Raw genomic sequence first — 16495 nt, forward strand, 5'->3', positions numbered from 1 at the left:
CTCACTATGTTACCCAGGCTTGTCTCAAACTCCTGGGCTCAAGCAGTCCTCCCACTCAGCTTCCTGAGTAGCTGGGATTACACACATACTACCACACCAAACTATAGTCCAGAATTCTATATGTAGCTAACCTATTACTCATGTAAGGATAAAATAAAAACATTTTAGATATTACAAGTCTCATTACATTTCCCTCCTGTGCCCTTCTCACGAGCTGCAGGAGGGTTTGCTGCAAGTGAGAAGAAAGAATACCTGAGCTCCAAGGAGGAGGAAATCTGATGCATATAGCAGGAGAGGGAATTCCCAGGATGATGGTGACATAGAATGTCCCAGTGTAACAGTTGTGCTGCAAGTCTAGAGAGCAGTGGATCCAGATTGCAGTAGGAGGATGGCATGTTCCAGGATGGAGATCATCAGGGGAAAGAATGAAAGTCATAGGATATCCGATGTGGAAAATTATATTGAAAGGCCAATAGAGGACGTTAGGAGAATTAGGGATAAATACAAACTAACCAAGCAAATGAAACAGTCACGCATTTACTTGCTCTAGGAAAAACAAAAAGAAATTCTACTGAAAGGAAATACAATTATAGTATACCACTTGGCTTGGTAATGAACACACTGACACGGAATTCTAACTAAACAAAACTTGCTTTAAAACTACATTGGGGCTAGGCACGGTGGCTCATGCCTGTAATTCCAGCACTTTGGGAGCCCTATGGGGGTGCAGATCTCCTGAGGTCAAGAGTTCAAGAGCCGCCTAGCCAACATGGCAAAACCCCATGTCTACTCAAAATACAAAAATTAGCCAGGTATGGTGGTGCATGCCTGTAATCCCAGCTACTTGGGAGGCTGAGGTGGGAGGACAACTTGAGCCTGGGAGGCAGAGGTTGCAGTGAGCAAGATCGTGCCACTGCACTCCAGCCTGGGTGACAGAGTGAGACTCTGTCTCAGTAAAAAAATAAATAAATAACCCAAAAAACTATATTGGGAGGGTGAAGGAAATGTAAATGATGTGTATAAGAGCAAAATCCTCATGTGTCACAATAAATACATAGTATATATAAGGTGGATTATCAAGGAATAGCATTTAAAACATAGTATTTAGAGATGTGAGGACAAATGATCAGAGGAAGAGCCAAGAGTTGAAAATGCTTGCTTCTGAGGAGTGAAGGTCAATGGCAAGCAGTCATAGGATAGAAGACTATTGTTTTTCTTTATAAGCCTAGTAGTGCTATTAATTTTTAAAGCCATGTTCATGTAACATATTAAGAGCAGGATTCTCCTCAGTTTGATAGGCACAAAGATGCTTCTGGAATGAACATCATGATGACTGCCCAAGGAGAGTCTCAAGTCCAGTTCAAACTTGTATTGGTTGGTGATGGTGGTACTTGAAAAACTACATTTACGAAATGTCAGTTGACTGGTGAATTGAGGAGTACGTGGTTACCTTGGGTACTGAGGTTCATTGCCTTGTGTTGCACACCAGAGGACCCATTCATTGTACTGCTACAATCACATCACAGTGCTCAGTGGTGAAATCTTATTTAAATGTTACTCTCGTTCTTATTCCTTTTCCTTTAGAATCAGAATAAGATTATATTTCAAATATCTTTATTTATTTATTTATTTATTTATTTTTTTAAGAGATGGGGTCTTGCTATGTTGCCCAGGCTGGAGTGCAGTGGCTATTCACAGGCGCAATCCCACTACTGATCAGCACAGGAGTTTTGACCTGCTCCATTTCCGACCTGGGCCGGTTCACCCCTCTTTAGGCAACCTGGTGGTCCCCCACTCCTGGGAGGTCACCATATTGATGCTGAACTTAGTGCAGACACCCAATCGGCATAGCGCACTACAGCCCAGAACTCCTGGGCTCAAGCGATCCTCCCACCTCAGCCTCCCGAGTAGCTGGGACTACAGGCACGCACCACTGCACCCGGCTCAAATATCTTTAAAAAGGAGTGTCTTTATCTTTATGGAGTAATATGAGGAGAGCCAAAATCTATCATTGTGCCCTGATGGGTTGGAGTGAGGGAAGAAGGGCAGTTCAGTAGTCAACCAGCAGACAACTCTTACCACTTATGGTTCATGGTAACAGTTACTGTCTGCTACCTCCCAAATCAAGTGAACTCAGAGCCCTTCCATTCTCTATATGCTAGGAGCTTTCTTCCAGCTGTCCTTTGCAGAGGTAGAGGTCAGAGCCAGGCATTTTTCCTGTAGATAAGAATGGATAGACAGATATAGACGTGAATTAATAAATACATATATCCACATGTATATGTACATTTTATCTTTGGAAACATTTTAAACCTGGGCTTATAAGTAAATATTCAGTAAATAGCATGCAGACATCCAGATGGGAAATATTTGAAGCAATTCTGTTTTTCATTATATTCAGTAAATGTTTATTGGTTTAAAGATGTGCTATATATGTTTCATTCATACCACTTGCCATTTTGAATTGCACCTTGTTTTAATTGTTATAGTCATTTTGAATGCCACCTTTGGAGTGCAGTGGTCCAGTCTAGGCTCACTGCAACCTCCGCCTCCCAGGTTCAAACAATTCTCTGCCTCAGCCTCCTGAGTAGCTGGGATTACAGGCACCCACCACCATGCCTGGCTAATTTTTGTATTTTTAGTAGGGACAGGGTTTCACCATCTTGGCCAGGCTGGTCTTGAACTCCTGACCTCGTGATCCACTGCCTTAGCCTCCCAAAGTGCTAGTATAGTAGGTGTGACCCACCATGTCGGGCCTGCCATCTTGTTTCGAGTGATGTAGAATCATTCCATATTAGTAAGATCATCCAGATAAACCTTTTAAAAGGTCCAATAACAGACAAGCAGAGAGCCAAATCATGACTGAACTCCCATTCACAGTTGCTACAAAGAGAATTAAATACCTAGAAATACAACTTACAAGGGATGTGAAGGACCTCTTTAAGAAGAACTACAAACCACTGCTCAAGGAAGTAAGAGAGGACATAAACAAATGGGGAAAAAAAAATCCATGCTCTTGGACAGGAAGAATCAATATTGTGAAAGTGGCCATACCACCCAAAGTAATTTATAGATTCAATGCTGTTCCCATCAAGCTACCATTGACTTTCTTTGTAAAATTAGAAAAGCCTACTTTAAATTTCATGTGTAACCAAAAAAGAGCTTGTATAGCCAAGACAATTCTAAGCAAAAAGAACAAAGCTGGAGGCATCGTGCTACCTGACTTCAAACTATACTGCAAGGCTGTGGAACTAAAACAGCATGGCACTGGTGCCCAAACAGATATATAGACCAATGGAACAGAACAGAAGCCTCAGATACAACACCAACATCTACAACCATCTGATCTTTGATGAACCTGACAAAAACAAGCAATGGGGAAAGGTTTCTCTATTTAATAAATGGTGCTGGGAAAACTGGTTAGCCATATGTAGAAAAGAGAAACTGGATCCCTTCCTTACACCTTATACAAAAATTAACTGAAGATGGATTAAAAACTTAAATGTAAAACCCAAAACTATAAAAACCCTAGAAGAAAACCTAGGCAATACCATTCAGGACATAGGTATGGGCAAAGATTTCATTACTAAAACACCAAAAGCAATTGCAACAAAAGCCAAAATTGACAAAATGAGATCTAATTAAACTAAAGAGCTTCTTCACAGCAAAAGAAACTATATCAGAGTGAATAGGCAGCCTACAGAATGGGAGAAAATTTTTGCAATCTGCTCATCTGACAAAGGTCTAATATCCAGAATCTATAAGAAACTTAAATTTACAAGGAAAAAAAAACCCATCAAAAAGTGGGTGAAGGATATGAACAGACACTTCTCAAAAGAAAAAAAGACATTTATGTAGCCAAGAAACATGAACAAAAGCTCATCATCACTGGTCATTAGAGAAATGCAAATCAAAACCACAATGAGATACCATCTTATGCCAGTTAGACTGGTAATTATTAAAAACTCAGGGAACAACAGATGCTCGCACGGCTGTGGAGAAATAGGAATGCTTTTACAGTGTTGATGGGAGTGTAAATTAGTTCAACTGTTGTGGAAGACAGTGCGGCGATTCCTCCAGGATCTAGAACCAGAAATACCATTTGACCCGTTACTGGGTGTATACCCAAAGGATTGTAAGCCATTCTACTCTAAAGACACATGCACATGTATGTTTATTACAGCACTATTTACAATAGCAAAGACTTGGAACCAACCCAAATGCCCATCATTGATAGACTGGAAAAAGAAAATGTGGCACATACACACCATGGAATATTATGCAGCCATAAAAAAGAATGAGTTCATCTCCTTTGCAGGAATGTGGATGAAGCTGGAAGCCATCATTCTCAGCAAACTAACAAGGAACAGAAAGCCGAACACTGCATGTTCTCACTCATAAGTGAGAGTTGAGAATGAGAACACATGAACAAAGGGAGGAGAACATCACACACTGGGGCCTGTCAGGGGCTTGGGGACAAGGAAAGGGAGAGCATTAGGATGAACACCTAATGCGTTTGGGGCTTAAAACCTACATGATAGGTTGATCGGTGCCCCAAACCACCATGGTACATGTATACCTATGCAACAAACCTGCACGTTCTGCACATGTATCCCAGAACGTAAAATAAAAATACCAAAAAAAAAAAAGCCAGGCACAGTGGCTCACGCCTGTAATCCCAGCACTTTGGGAGGCCGAGGCAGGTGGATCATGAGGTTAGGAGATCGAGACCATACTGGCTAACACAGTGACACCCCATTGCTACTAAAAAAAAAAAAAAAAAAAAAAAAAAAAAGTTAGCTGGGTGTGGTGGCACGTGCCTGTAGTCCCAGGTACTCGGGAGGCTGAGGCAGGAGAATGGCCTGAACTCAGGAGGCGGAGGTTGCAGTGAGCCGAGATCAAGCCATTGCACTCCAGCCTGGGTGACAGAGTGAGACTCCATCTCAAAAACAAAACAAAACAAAACAAAAAGGTCAGGTGTAGTAGAACAATAAATAAAACACTGCCCTTGCTCTCAAGCAAACTATTCTGAGACGAAAGTGATGATTGGAGCAAAATGGGAAGAAAAACGCAAGGACACCTTCCCAGACTTTTGAGGTGGAGGGGGAGTCAAGGAAACCCACCTAGAGAAAGTGACAGGTGTGAATTGAATCCTGGTGTATCCTAGATTTGGGGAAAAAAATAATCATCATAATCCATGCACAAAATTAAAGTCAAGGTGGAGTAAAGAGCTAAACATAAAAATAATAAAAGTATTAGGCCAGGCGCGGTGGCTCACGCTTGTAATCCCAGCGCTTTGGGAGGCCAAGGCAGGCAGATCACTTGAGGTCAGAAGTTTGAGACCAGCCTGATTAACATGGTGAAACCCCGTCTCTACTAAAAATACAAAAATTAGCCAGACCTGTAATCCCAGGTACTCGGGAGGCTGAAGCAGGAGAATCGCTTGAACTTCGGAGGTGGAGGTTGCAGTGAGACCAGATTGCACCACTGCACTCCAGCCTGGGCAACAGAGTGAGACTCTGTCTCAATAAAAGTAAATAAATAAATAAATAAAATATTAAAAGAAAATATGGGATAATATTTTTATAGTTTAAGGTAGAAAAGTCAAAACTAAGAAGTCATAAAGGAGATTGATAAAGTTGACAATATAAAATTAGAAACTTATTGATAACAGAAGATACCATAAACAAGCTTAAGAGACAGGAGAAAGATGAGGAGAAAATATTTGTATCATGCTTGAGAGCAAAGGGTTAGTATCCAGGTGTCTGTGTCCTCCAGCCAAAGATACCGGGAAACACCTATAGGCACTCATTGGAACACGAGAGGCTGTGCACCATGGGCAGCCTGCGGGACATTTTAGTAAGAGGCTGCTAAGAGGAGATTATTTTGTGATGTTGGCTTGCATTAGGTGTTGGAGCAAGTTTGTCAAAAAGCCAGAATAATTATTATCTAGGAGGCGGGCGGAATCAAATGAAGTTAAAGGTGTAATTGGTAAAGTTATCAGCAGGCACCCATGCTAGCTGGTAAAGAGGCATTCATCGTCATTTTTGTGATTTGCACAGTGTTCTTTTATCTGCACTCAGGTATGATTACAGAATGGTCATTTATTTTATTTTATTTTTATTTTTTAGAATGGTCATATTTTTGTCTTGCTCCATCACATGAATAACTCAATCTGATGTTGATGTTCTTTGAAATAGTTTCTGTTAAGTAGGGAATACCTGGACCTAGGTACTAGTTGCAAACTAGTTCTATTTGACACCTGTCATTTTTTTTCTCACAGACTATCTAAAGAGCTTCTATAAGTCAGTAATAAAACAGTAAATCTTGTGAAAAATTAGGGAAGGCTAGAAGCAATTGACAAAAGAAAAATAAAAATGAATTATTAAATACAGGAGAAGATGCTCAAATGTACAATAGAGGAGTGCAAATTAAAACAGTAAAATACTGTTGGTAGTTTTTTTAGTTGGCTCAACCTTTTTGGAGGGCAATTTGGCAATATTTACCAAAATATTAACTGTGTATGCCCTGCAGCTAGGAATTCCATTTCTAAAAATCTCTACACAGAGTTGTATGCACATGTATACAAGAGGGATATTTAGAATAGTCATTGTGGCATGTTTGTAACAGTGAAAACGGGAATAATTAAATCACTGTCAAAGGGGAAATAATAAACTCTAGAATACTGAAAAAGGGTCAAGTGTACAGTTTCTTAGTTTTATTTAAGAAACGCAGCTATGATGCCTTACAATGTTAGGTTACAAAGTTAAGTTTGAAGAGGTAAAATTTGGGTATGTATCTACTAAGTATAATCATTACTTTCCGACTCAAGATGGTGGACTAGCCACCTCAATGATCACTTTTCTTTTCTGTTAAATGAAGAGTAAAGATGTTTTTAAAAAAACAATTCCAGTGTAAAAAAAACAACAAAGAAACAAAGGATGCTATTGACAGGAATTTCAGTAAACTTCTGGAAGAAAGAAAATGGATGTAAGATGGTCTGTGGAACAGCAGACAAAACTACCAGCCTCTCTGAGAACTGCAGCACAGATGAGAGTCTGTCTTCCAGAAAAGAACCAGAGACTCTGGGTTCCAAACTCAGAGCCTGTGAACATAAGTGGTAAAAGTAGCTCATGGGCCAATTTCTGCTTGATTAAAGGATGGCCTGCCAACATCTTTGGGCCAGTTGGTCTCTTTTATTTCCTCTGATTGTATCCTGAAGGCATACATAGCATCAGAGGTTCTTGCCTCCAGGCTGAATCCCAGAGGAGTTTTCACTAAGAATCTGCTTTGGGATGCCCTAATTTGGGTAGGAAAGCCAAAAAGAGACACAGAATACAATCTGAGATAACTTCAGAGCTTCACCATAGGAAAAAGGCACCTCCTTTCAGGAAGGAAGTACACAAAAGTCCTCCATACTCTGAGTAAAGCTCTCTTTATTTCAGTAGATCTCAGTTTTGTTGAGATAGAATTCACATACCATAAATTCATCTTTTAAAAGTATACAAGTGAATGGTTTTGGTAAATTCACAGGTGGGTCCAACTGTCACCACAGTCAATTTTAGAATATTTTCATTCCCTCTAAAAGAAACCCTATGTCCTTCAGCTGTTACCTCCTAATTTCCCAATCCTCCCAGTGCCTGCCAACCACTAATCTACTTTCTGTCTCTATAGACTTGCTACTTGGGACATTTCATATAAATGGAGTCACGCAATATGTGGCCTTTTGTGTCTGATTTCTTTTGTTCAGTGTAATGTTTCCAAGGCTGATCCATATAGCATATATCAGTACCTTGTTCCTTTTTATGGCCAAATAATATTCCATTGTATGGATGTACCACATTTTGTCTGTCCATCCATCAGTTGATGGGCATTTGGGTTGTTCCCACACAGGGCAGATTTTTAAAGCAGAGAACCCCCAGTTGGCATGCCCCACGCAACTGCTGCCCCCAGCCCTGCCATTCAGGGAAGAGAGAGGCCTGTTGGAAAAATGGGTTTGTATGATTACAGAGGAAAACCATGCTACCTTTTTCATTAAACTCCTGCTTAATTTATAAATATGAATAGATAATTAAAGATCACTAGAAAGTTTTTAAAAATCATCAATCAGGATGAAACAGAAGGAGCAAAATGAAAAACAAACTTGCTCCCAAGGGAAAAACAAGTAATTTAGGAAACATGTATAAGGTAAAATGAGGCTGTGGACAAGGGGCACAGTCTGGAGTTTGCTAATTGCATCCTCTGGTATTAGTGAACTCATTCTTCCATCCTCTGTGTTTGTAATTCTGTTCATTATTGGTTGAACCTAGAAACTTAAGCAGATTCAAGTTCTATTTTTTTTTTTTTTTTTTTTTGGCAAAACTCATCCAAAGGTGTGGGTATGTTCTATCAGGAAACACTGGTGGTCTCCTTTTGTGATGTTAATAGGCATTGATGCCTAGATTCCATTAATTCATTAGGGGCTTGTATTAATTTAATTTCAAAGAAAGATTAATTTGCAAAACAAAAATTTTTTAAAAATATATGAACATTGGTATAGTAGATGTAAATTAAAAGAACAAAGCATACGCCAGTTCTAAAATGCTACCAACCCATTTCTCTGTTACAGCAATTGAGTCAGTTCTGGTATAGTCAGGAAACTGCTCTGCGACTTGCACAGGAGGCAACTGTGGCTGTAGGAGAGGGTGGCAGGTGAGATTCAAATTTTGTTTCTCTTGTTGCCTTATAATCTAATGTAATATTTTGAATGTCCTTCCTGGATGACAGATGGTTTATAAGAAGTCTGAACTGTAATCTGCAAAAATTGTAGGTCATGGTTTGCAGCACATGACAAATTAAGGCCCACTTCAACACTGAGTTTAGAGACCCACTCAGAACTCTATTCATTGTGGAATACCTTATCTCTGTTCCTTTTAACACTTTCTAACCTGTTTCTTGTCTTTATAAGTTACAGGCTGGGCACGGTGGCTTACACCTGTAATCCCAGCACTTTGGGAGGTTGAGGCAGGCAGATCACTTGAGGTCAGGAGTTCAAGGTCAGCCTGGCCAACATGATGAAACCCCATTTTTACTAAAAATACAAAAAAATTACCCAGGTGCAGTGGCATGTGCCTGTAATCCCAGCTATTGGGGAGGAGTAGCAGGAGAATCGCTTGAACCCGGGAGGCAGAGGTTGCAGTGAGCCCAGATCATGCCACCGCCCTCCAGCCTTGGTAACAGAGCGAGACTCCATCTCAAAAAAAAAAAAAAAGATACAGACTTTTTTTTTTTCTTTTTCTTCTCTTTATCTTCTATGTAGAAGAAGGTACAGACTTTTAACTACGAAATTCCTTAAAAGTGAGATACTATAAAGTTTTTTCTCAACATTGACTGTTACACTAGTTTGCATTATTATTTCTTGTAAGAAAATCTGAGCATTCGGACCTATATGTATTTTTTAGTGAAGTAGTTGTTAACACTGTAATCTCTCTATTAAAGATGTTTCATGAGTGTGTTCATTTTGTTTTCTAGAATCGCATGTGTGAGTGCCCCCAGTGTTTACCAGAAACTCAGAGAGATGTGCAGAGAAGACTTTTCTGTATACATCTTTGAATATGACAAAAGATTTGCCATGTATGGAGAGGAGTTTATTTTCTATGATTACAATAATCCGTTGGACTTACCCGAAAGAATTGCTGCACATAGTTTTGACATGGTAATAGCAGATCCTCCCTATCTTTCGGAGGAATGTCTCAGAAAAACATCAGAAACCATCAAGTACCTGACTCAGGGCAAGATTCTGCTGTGCACAGGTAGGTGCTGCATTTGATGCCTCAAGAAAGTCACTGACAGTGGCTATTCAGGTCTTAAGGGTCAAAAAGAAATCCTGAGTCCACCACTCCCTGTGTGATTTGTGAACAAATTATTTAACTCTTTGTGCCCTGGTTTCCTCATCTGTAAACTAGGACTGATAATATTCTCTGCCATTAAGGGTCCTAAAGAATTAAGTGACACATAAAGTACCCAACACTGAGTCTGGTGCATGGTGACTGCTTGATGAATATCAGCTGTTACTTTTATGTACCATCATCATCAGTAGTGGTGGTACTTGATCCAACCTCTACACTTTTATCAAAAAGAAATTTGGAATCTATAGAGTTCAAAGAGTAGACTAGGTTCCTAAAAGTAGAAGAGTTTTCTTTTTGTTTTTCTCTGTAACCTCGAACCACTGGGCTAAGCAACCTCCCACCTCAGCCTCCCAAGTAGCTGGGACTTACAGGTATGCACCACCAGTCTGGGTTCGATATACTTTCTTAAGGCAGGCATGGCAAAATTCAATAGAGTAAATCTGAGAACTTTAAGGTGGGAGGATTGCATGAGGCCAGGAGTTCTAGACCAGCCTAGGCAACATAGCAAGGCCCCTTGCTATTTTTAAAAACAAAAATTTTAAAATCAGCCAGGCGTGGTTGTGTGGGCCTATAGTCCCAGCCATTTGGGAGGTAGAGGTGGGATGATCGCTTAATCCCAGGAGGTGGAGACTCCAGTGAGCTGCGATGGTGCCACTGCCCTCCAGCCTGGGTGCAGAGCAAGACTGTCTCAAATAAAAAGGAAAAACCTGAGAACTAAAATGTCACCAACTGGCCGGGGTCTTTACTTCTGGGCACTGGTGGTGTCCACACCCTTCAGCACTGTTCCGGGCGCTATACCCCAGTCCGTCGGGGCCTTGCGTGTCCCCTGGGCACCCTGCTGGGAGCAGGGCTGGGCCAGAAGTGGAGCCCCGGGGGGCCTGTTCTGGTGCCACGGAGCTGCGCATGTGGGGAGGGCCGCTGTGTTTGCACACCCGCCGCGGTTCCATGCAGGCTCGTTCACTCCGCTGCCTCCTTTCCTCTGTGCTCCGGCAGGCAGCGCTCTGGACTCATGGAGTATACATTTTAGTTTTAGGGGGTACTTAAAAAAAAAAAAAGTAAAATAGACCAAAGACAGGAAGCATTAACTCTGAGAAGAGTAACAGAGACCCAGGCACCTGCACTCTGCCCCAGAGACCTGAGGGTCAGGAGCCACGGTTGCAGCCGCCCACGAGGACAGTATCGAGGCGGGAAGCCCCCAGTGCCTAACAGAGGGGACGTGGGCGTTGGGGCTTTCTTTGGAAGCCCAAGATGGCAGAGCGCAACTTGTCTGAAGACATAAGACATTTGCTTTAGGTTGACCGAAGAGGTTTTGGGGAGCGTGGATCTGGGCACCGTGGGCTGTTGCTGAGAACTAAAATGTTACCAACTGACCGATCTCTTTAATTCTCAGCACCCGAGGTGTCCACCACCCCAGGGAGGGCGGTGGCCTGCAAGGAGGGCAGGGCAGGGGCATCAGAGTTGGTTTGAAGATGAAGTCGGGGGAGCTCACTATGCTCGAGTGTGGAGGGGAAGAGAGGGCAGGAATCAGGGCTGTGGATGCCACCTCTTACCAGATGTCTCAGGGGAGCTGGCCGTGCGTGGAGGGTCCGGGGCCGGGAGAAACAGGGAGGAGATAGCAAAAGATGGTGGGAATGCATTCGTACCTATTTGCAAGATTGGATATTACTGAAAAAGACTCTTGGCTCAACGTTGGGAAATGCTAGTTTTTAGTAATTATTTTTGTTTTCCATATATACACACACACACAAAATACATGTGTGTGTGTGTGTGTGTGTATGTGTATAATCTGCTTCTAAATTTCTAAGTGTCCTGGCTCTGCAGAGGTAGGAAAATAATTCATTCAATAAAAAAGACATGGAAAAAAGTTGGTAAATTGCAAAAACGTTGGAGAAGGTGAAAGGGAATGTAAAGAAGACTTGCTCCCCCTCCACCAACTTGTGAATTGTCACCTAATTGCCCCCAGTGGTCCTCCTAGAGCCCCTCTCACAGCTCACAAGGCACTGAGCTCCGGCTGGGCTGTCACTCTCTGGATTCACTTGCTTTGTTCTCTTCAGGGGCCGTCATGGAAGAACAGGCAGCAGAACTCCTTGGAGTGAAGATGTGCACGTTTATTCCAAAACACACCCGGAACTTGGCAAATGAGTTTCGCTGTTATGTGAATTATGATTCTGGGCTGGACTGTCTGATCTAATTACAGATGGTGACATAACACAGGAGGGAAACCTCTCACATTCCCCCTTTTTTATTTTCCTAGTAGATTGAAAAGTTATAATCTCTTCCCCTTCCCCCAAAACTGGAGCTGTCCCTGGCCTGATTTCCAAAATAAAGTACATGACCTTCATTATTGTTTCCTTAGGGAGGGCCTCCCTAGAGCTCAGTCTTCTGCCAACCTGAATCCGTGGAATTCAAGCTGGAAGAAACCTTAGAACCTGTTTGATCTACTCTCCTCATTTAACAGAACAGTTGTGTGGCTTGCCCAAGGGCTCCTGAATGAGACAGGACTTTGGCCTCTGCCTCGAGCCAGAGAAGTCTGGTAAAATCCTAGGACTTGTGAGGACTCCCACCCCCTTGTCCCACCCCAGCCCTCCAAGGAGACAGACTTACCTCCATGAAATAAGATAATAATCCAATAACTAGTGTCTGAGTGCTTCTTGGGGCTCTCCTCCTCCTCCAGGTTCTAGGGGGACTGCGAGGGTGACAGGTGCCCAGGTGCCCTCCCCATGTGGCTCAGCCTCAGCACCTTCCCTCTGAACTGCCTGAGAAAATGAAAGTGCCATGTGTAAATCAAACACCAGGACCAAAAAATGGAGCTGGGGAGTATGCTAGATTCTCACTATTCAGAAAATATTCCTCTGCGCATACCCCAGAGGACATCTCAGCAATCGGAAGTGAACACACAGCACGGCTGAGTCTCCAGGGCATCATGCTGAGTGAAAGAGCCACTCTGCAAAGGTCACACACTGGATGTTTCTAGGTGTGACATTCTCAGGGAGGAGAGATTTGTGGGTGCAGGGGGATTATCAGGATGGGGCGAAGGGGATGGGCAGACCACAAAGGGGACTTCTCCTTGGTGCTGGCATGTTCTTTGTCTTGTCTGTGGTGGTGGCTTCATGAATCTGCACATGTGGCAGCATTGGGTAGAAACACACACATACACACAGATGAGGTAGTGTGAAACTGCTGAACATAGAATGGGGTCTGTGGGTTGAGCCAGTGTCCATTTTCTGATTGTGACATTGCACTGTAATTGCATCAGATGTTACCACTAGGTAAACTGGGTGAAGGGCATAAGACCTATCAGTATATTTTTGCAGTTTCCTGGGAATCTACGATCATTTCAAAATAAAAACTTTCTGAAAAATTAACACTCTCTTTCTGGGAAAGGATTATACTTCCCCGTCTCATATGACTTGCTTTGGCCAATAAAATGTGAAAGGAGGCGGGGTGTGGGGGCCCATACCTATAATCACAGCACTTTGGGAGGGCAAGGCAGGCAGATCACTTGAGTCCAGCAGTTTGAGACCAGCCTGGGAAACATGGTGAAACCTTGTCTCTACAAAAAAATACGAAAAAAAATATTAGCCAGGCATGGTGGCACACTCCTGTGGTCCCAGCTACTTGGGCAGCTGAAGTGGGAGGATCACCTGAGCCCAAGAGGCCAGGCTGCCATGAACCCGTGATTGTGCCACCGCACTCCAGCCTGAGTGACAGAGCCAGACCCTGTCTCAAAAACAAGAACAGAAAAAACCCAAAATGTGAAAGGAAGTGACGTGTCATTTCCAAACTCTGGCTGAGTGGAGCAGGACCACAGCCTCTACCTGCCAGGGATGTGAGGAGAGCCAGGAATGAGCCTGTGTTATTGAACCAGGGGGCTCATTAGCCCTAGAGCAAAACCCAGTCTGTTCTGACCGAGCCAGAAAGGAGGCCCAGGTTGGGGAAGCTTGGGGGACAGGCCTGGTCTTTCTTGCTGTTTCTAAGCCCTCGGCTGCCCAGCTTCTGGACAACTTTTAATTTAATTTAAAAATCACTCTTTGTGGTCCAGACGTGGTGGCTCACACCTGTAATCCCAGCACTGTGGGAGGGCGACGTAGGTGTATCACCTGAAGTCAAGAGTTTGAGACCAGTCTGACCAACATGGTGAAACCCTGTCTCTACTAAAAATACAAAAATTAGCTAGGTGTGGTGGCAAGCACCTGTATTCCCAGTATTCGAAGCTACTCGGAGGCTGAGGCAGGAGAATCGCTTGAATCTGGGAGGCAGAGGTTGCAGTGAGCTGAGATCGCAGCATTGCACTCCAGCCTGGGTGACAAGGCTGGAGTGTTTTTATGAGACATTGGTATTTTTATCAGTGTACAAGCACCTGGCCTCTGTATTCAGTAAGTGTTCTTTAAAAAATAACCCCTACCTGATTATTTCCATAGGTAGTTTGCTCCGTATATAGCAAGTAACAAATTACATACAGAGCAAACTACATATGGAAATAATCAGGTAGGGGTTATTTTGTTTGTTATATTTTGTTAATAATAATAAGGCAGGCAGGGGTTATTTAGTTTGTTACTATAATTTGTTACATTATAGTAACAAATTACATACAGAAATGCAATGTTTAACTTAGGAACTGTGGGAGAATATTAGTCTAGAAATAACAGAATTGCAGTTGTGCTATAAATCCAGCATTTAGTTGAAGAGAAACCTTACTTCACAGGAGGCGAGGGACACAAGGAACAAAGTTGGATTCCTATCAAAAATGTATAAACATTGTAACTTAGGAGGCTTATGAAATGAGGTAATGACATTTTTTTGTTTAATAAGCAGCCAACATGTTTCATGGCTTTGGACCCCAGCGTGATTTTGATTTTAGGAAATCTGTGTTTATATATGATCCACTTCTAGGTTTCATAAAAGGCCGTCTATACCTCTGCAACCTTATATTAAAAAAGAAATAAAACTCATTAGGCCTAGAGTATTCCTTAGGGCAGTTAATCAGGTGGGAGGCGTCGGGCGGGGCAATGCTCACAGTCAGTCATGCCATCCGGAACCCCCAAGGCACACTCACCTCCTGTACCTTAGCAAAGCACTGCAAAGGTTAAAAGGAATGTTTTTTGTTTGTTTGATTTTTGAGATGGATCCTTGCTCTGTCGCCCAGGCTGGAGTTCAGTGGCATGATCTTGGCTCACTGCAATCTTTGCCTCCCAGGTTCAAGCAATTGTCCTGCCTCAGCCTCCTGAATTTTTACCAAAAATTTTTTTGTAATTTTTTATTTACAAAAAATAAAATTTTTGTGTTTTTAGTAGACACAGGGTTTCACTATGTTGGCCAGGCTGGTCTTGAACTCCTGATCTCAGGTGATCTGCCTGTCTCAGCCTCCCAAAGTTTCTGGGATTACACCGGTGAGCCACTGTGCCCAGCCAAAAAGAGTGATTTTTAAAGCTGGGACCACAGGCCACCACGCCCAGCTAATTCTTTGTTTTTTTAGTAGAGATGGGGTTTTACCGTGTTAGCCAGGATGACCTCGTTGATCTCCTGACCTCGTGATCCACCTGCCTCATCCTCCTAAAGTGCTGGGATTATAGGCGTGAGCTACCTTGCCCGGCCTAAAAGGAATGTTTCAATCCACGTCTTTTTAAGTCCTTCCTGATGAGTGGGGAGGGGCAGAATAATAATTTCTGTTTTGCTAACAAAATTCCAGTACTTCGCAGAAACTCCTCAAATGTGTGTCTGGGGTGATGAGGACCTGAACAGCAAGAACAGATGAAAGGCAGGGGGAACTTTAAGACCCCATTTCAGATGGGGTACCATACTCTTTCCCCTTCTATTCCTTCCTAAAATCAGAGCTAGCACCGATTACTAAAAATGACGATTTCCCTGCTGAAAGAGATGCAGTAAGACATAATGAGATAACTGGTCCCTGATGTGGAACTGTTGGTATTTGCAGAGTGTTTTTGGGTTGCTGTTCCCAAATGATTCCATTTTTATAGAACAACCATATAATTGAAATGTTATCACTTGGGGGCTGGTGCAGTGGCTCACGCCTGTAATCCCACCACTTCGGGAACCTGAGGTGGGTGGATCATTTGGGGTCAGAAGTTCGAGACCAGCCTGGTCAACATGGTGAAACCCCATCTCTACTAAAAATACAAAAAATTAGCCAGACATAGTGGTGGGCACTTGTAATCCCAGCTACTCAGGAGGCTGAGGCAGGAGAATTGCTTGAATCCAGGAGGCAGAGGTTGCAGTGAGCTGAGATCGTGCCATTTGCACTCCAGCCTGGGCAATAGAGCAATACTCTGTCTCAAAAAAAAAAAAAAGATATTTAGTAACCAGGAAAGCATCTCCATTCCAAGGGTTTCCACAGAATCCTCCAGGTAGAATTCATGTAAAGGAAACATGCTTTTCTGGAAGGAGGGGCAGAAGCTCTGAAATGTACAGTATCATGTGTTACTCCTCTACAAAGCCTGGGCACGGAGGGAGATGGGTGAGATAAGCCAAGTGGATCTGGGAGATGTCTTTGAACTTTGGTTGGCACAATTTCTCTAGCCAGTAAACCTCCTTATTTGTTTGATAAAACACAATACCTACCTCCCATCTCTGCACCCTTCCCCCCCCCC

General features: G+C 42.7%; 1 protein-coding gene and 1 long non-coding RNA gene across 4 annotated transcripts in view; both read left to right on the forward strand.

Annotated features, from left to right (window-relative positions):
• EEF1AKMT1 (EEF1A lysine methyltransferase 1) overlaps positions 1-16495 on the forward strand; it is a 150161-nt gene that overhangs the window by 95404 nt on the left and 38262 nt on the right. For 2 of the 3 annotated variants that reach the window (XM_032260131.1, XM_032260130.1), the window contains exons 3-5: positions 8609-8691; positions 9511-9791; positions 11942-12228. In XM_032260131.1, coding sequence (XP_032116022.1) covers positions 8609-8691; positions 9511-9791; positions 11942-12078 — 501 coding nt within the window. In that variant the 3' untranslated portion in view covers positions 12079-12228. Of the gene's footprint in view, positions 1-8608; positions 8692-9510; positions 9792-11941; positions 12229-16495 lie in introns of those variants that run through there. The other variant, XM_032260132.1, reaches the window with a different exon arrangement.
• Positions 14195-16495, forward strand: part of LOC116537909 — a 4282-nt gene continuing 1981 nt past the window's right edge. The window contains exon 1 of the long non-coding RNA XR_004263414.1: positions 14195-14673. This is a non-coding gene — a long non-coding RNA (uncharacterized LOC116537909). The remainder of the gene's footprint in view (positions 14674-16495) is intronic.

Source organism: Sapajus apella, unplaced genomic scaffold (genome assembly GCF_009761245.1).
Source record: "Sapajus apella isolate SASKATOON/1434 unplaced genomic scaffold, GSC_monkey_1.0 scaffold114, whole genome shotgun sequence".
Classification (NCBI taxonomy): Eukaryota; Metazoa; Chordata; class Mammalia; order Primates; family Cebidae; genus Sapajus; species Sapajus apella.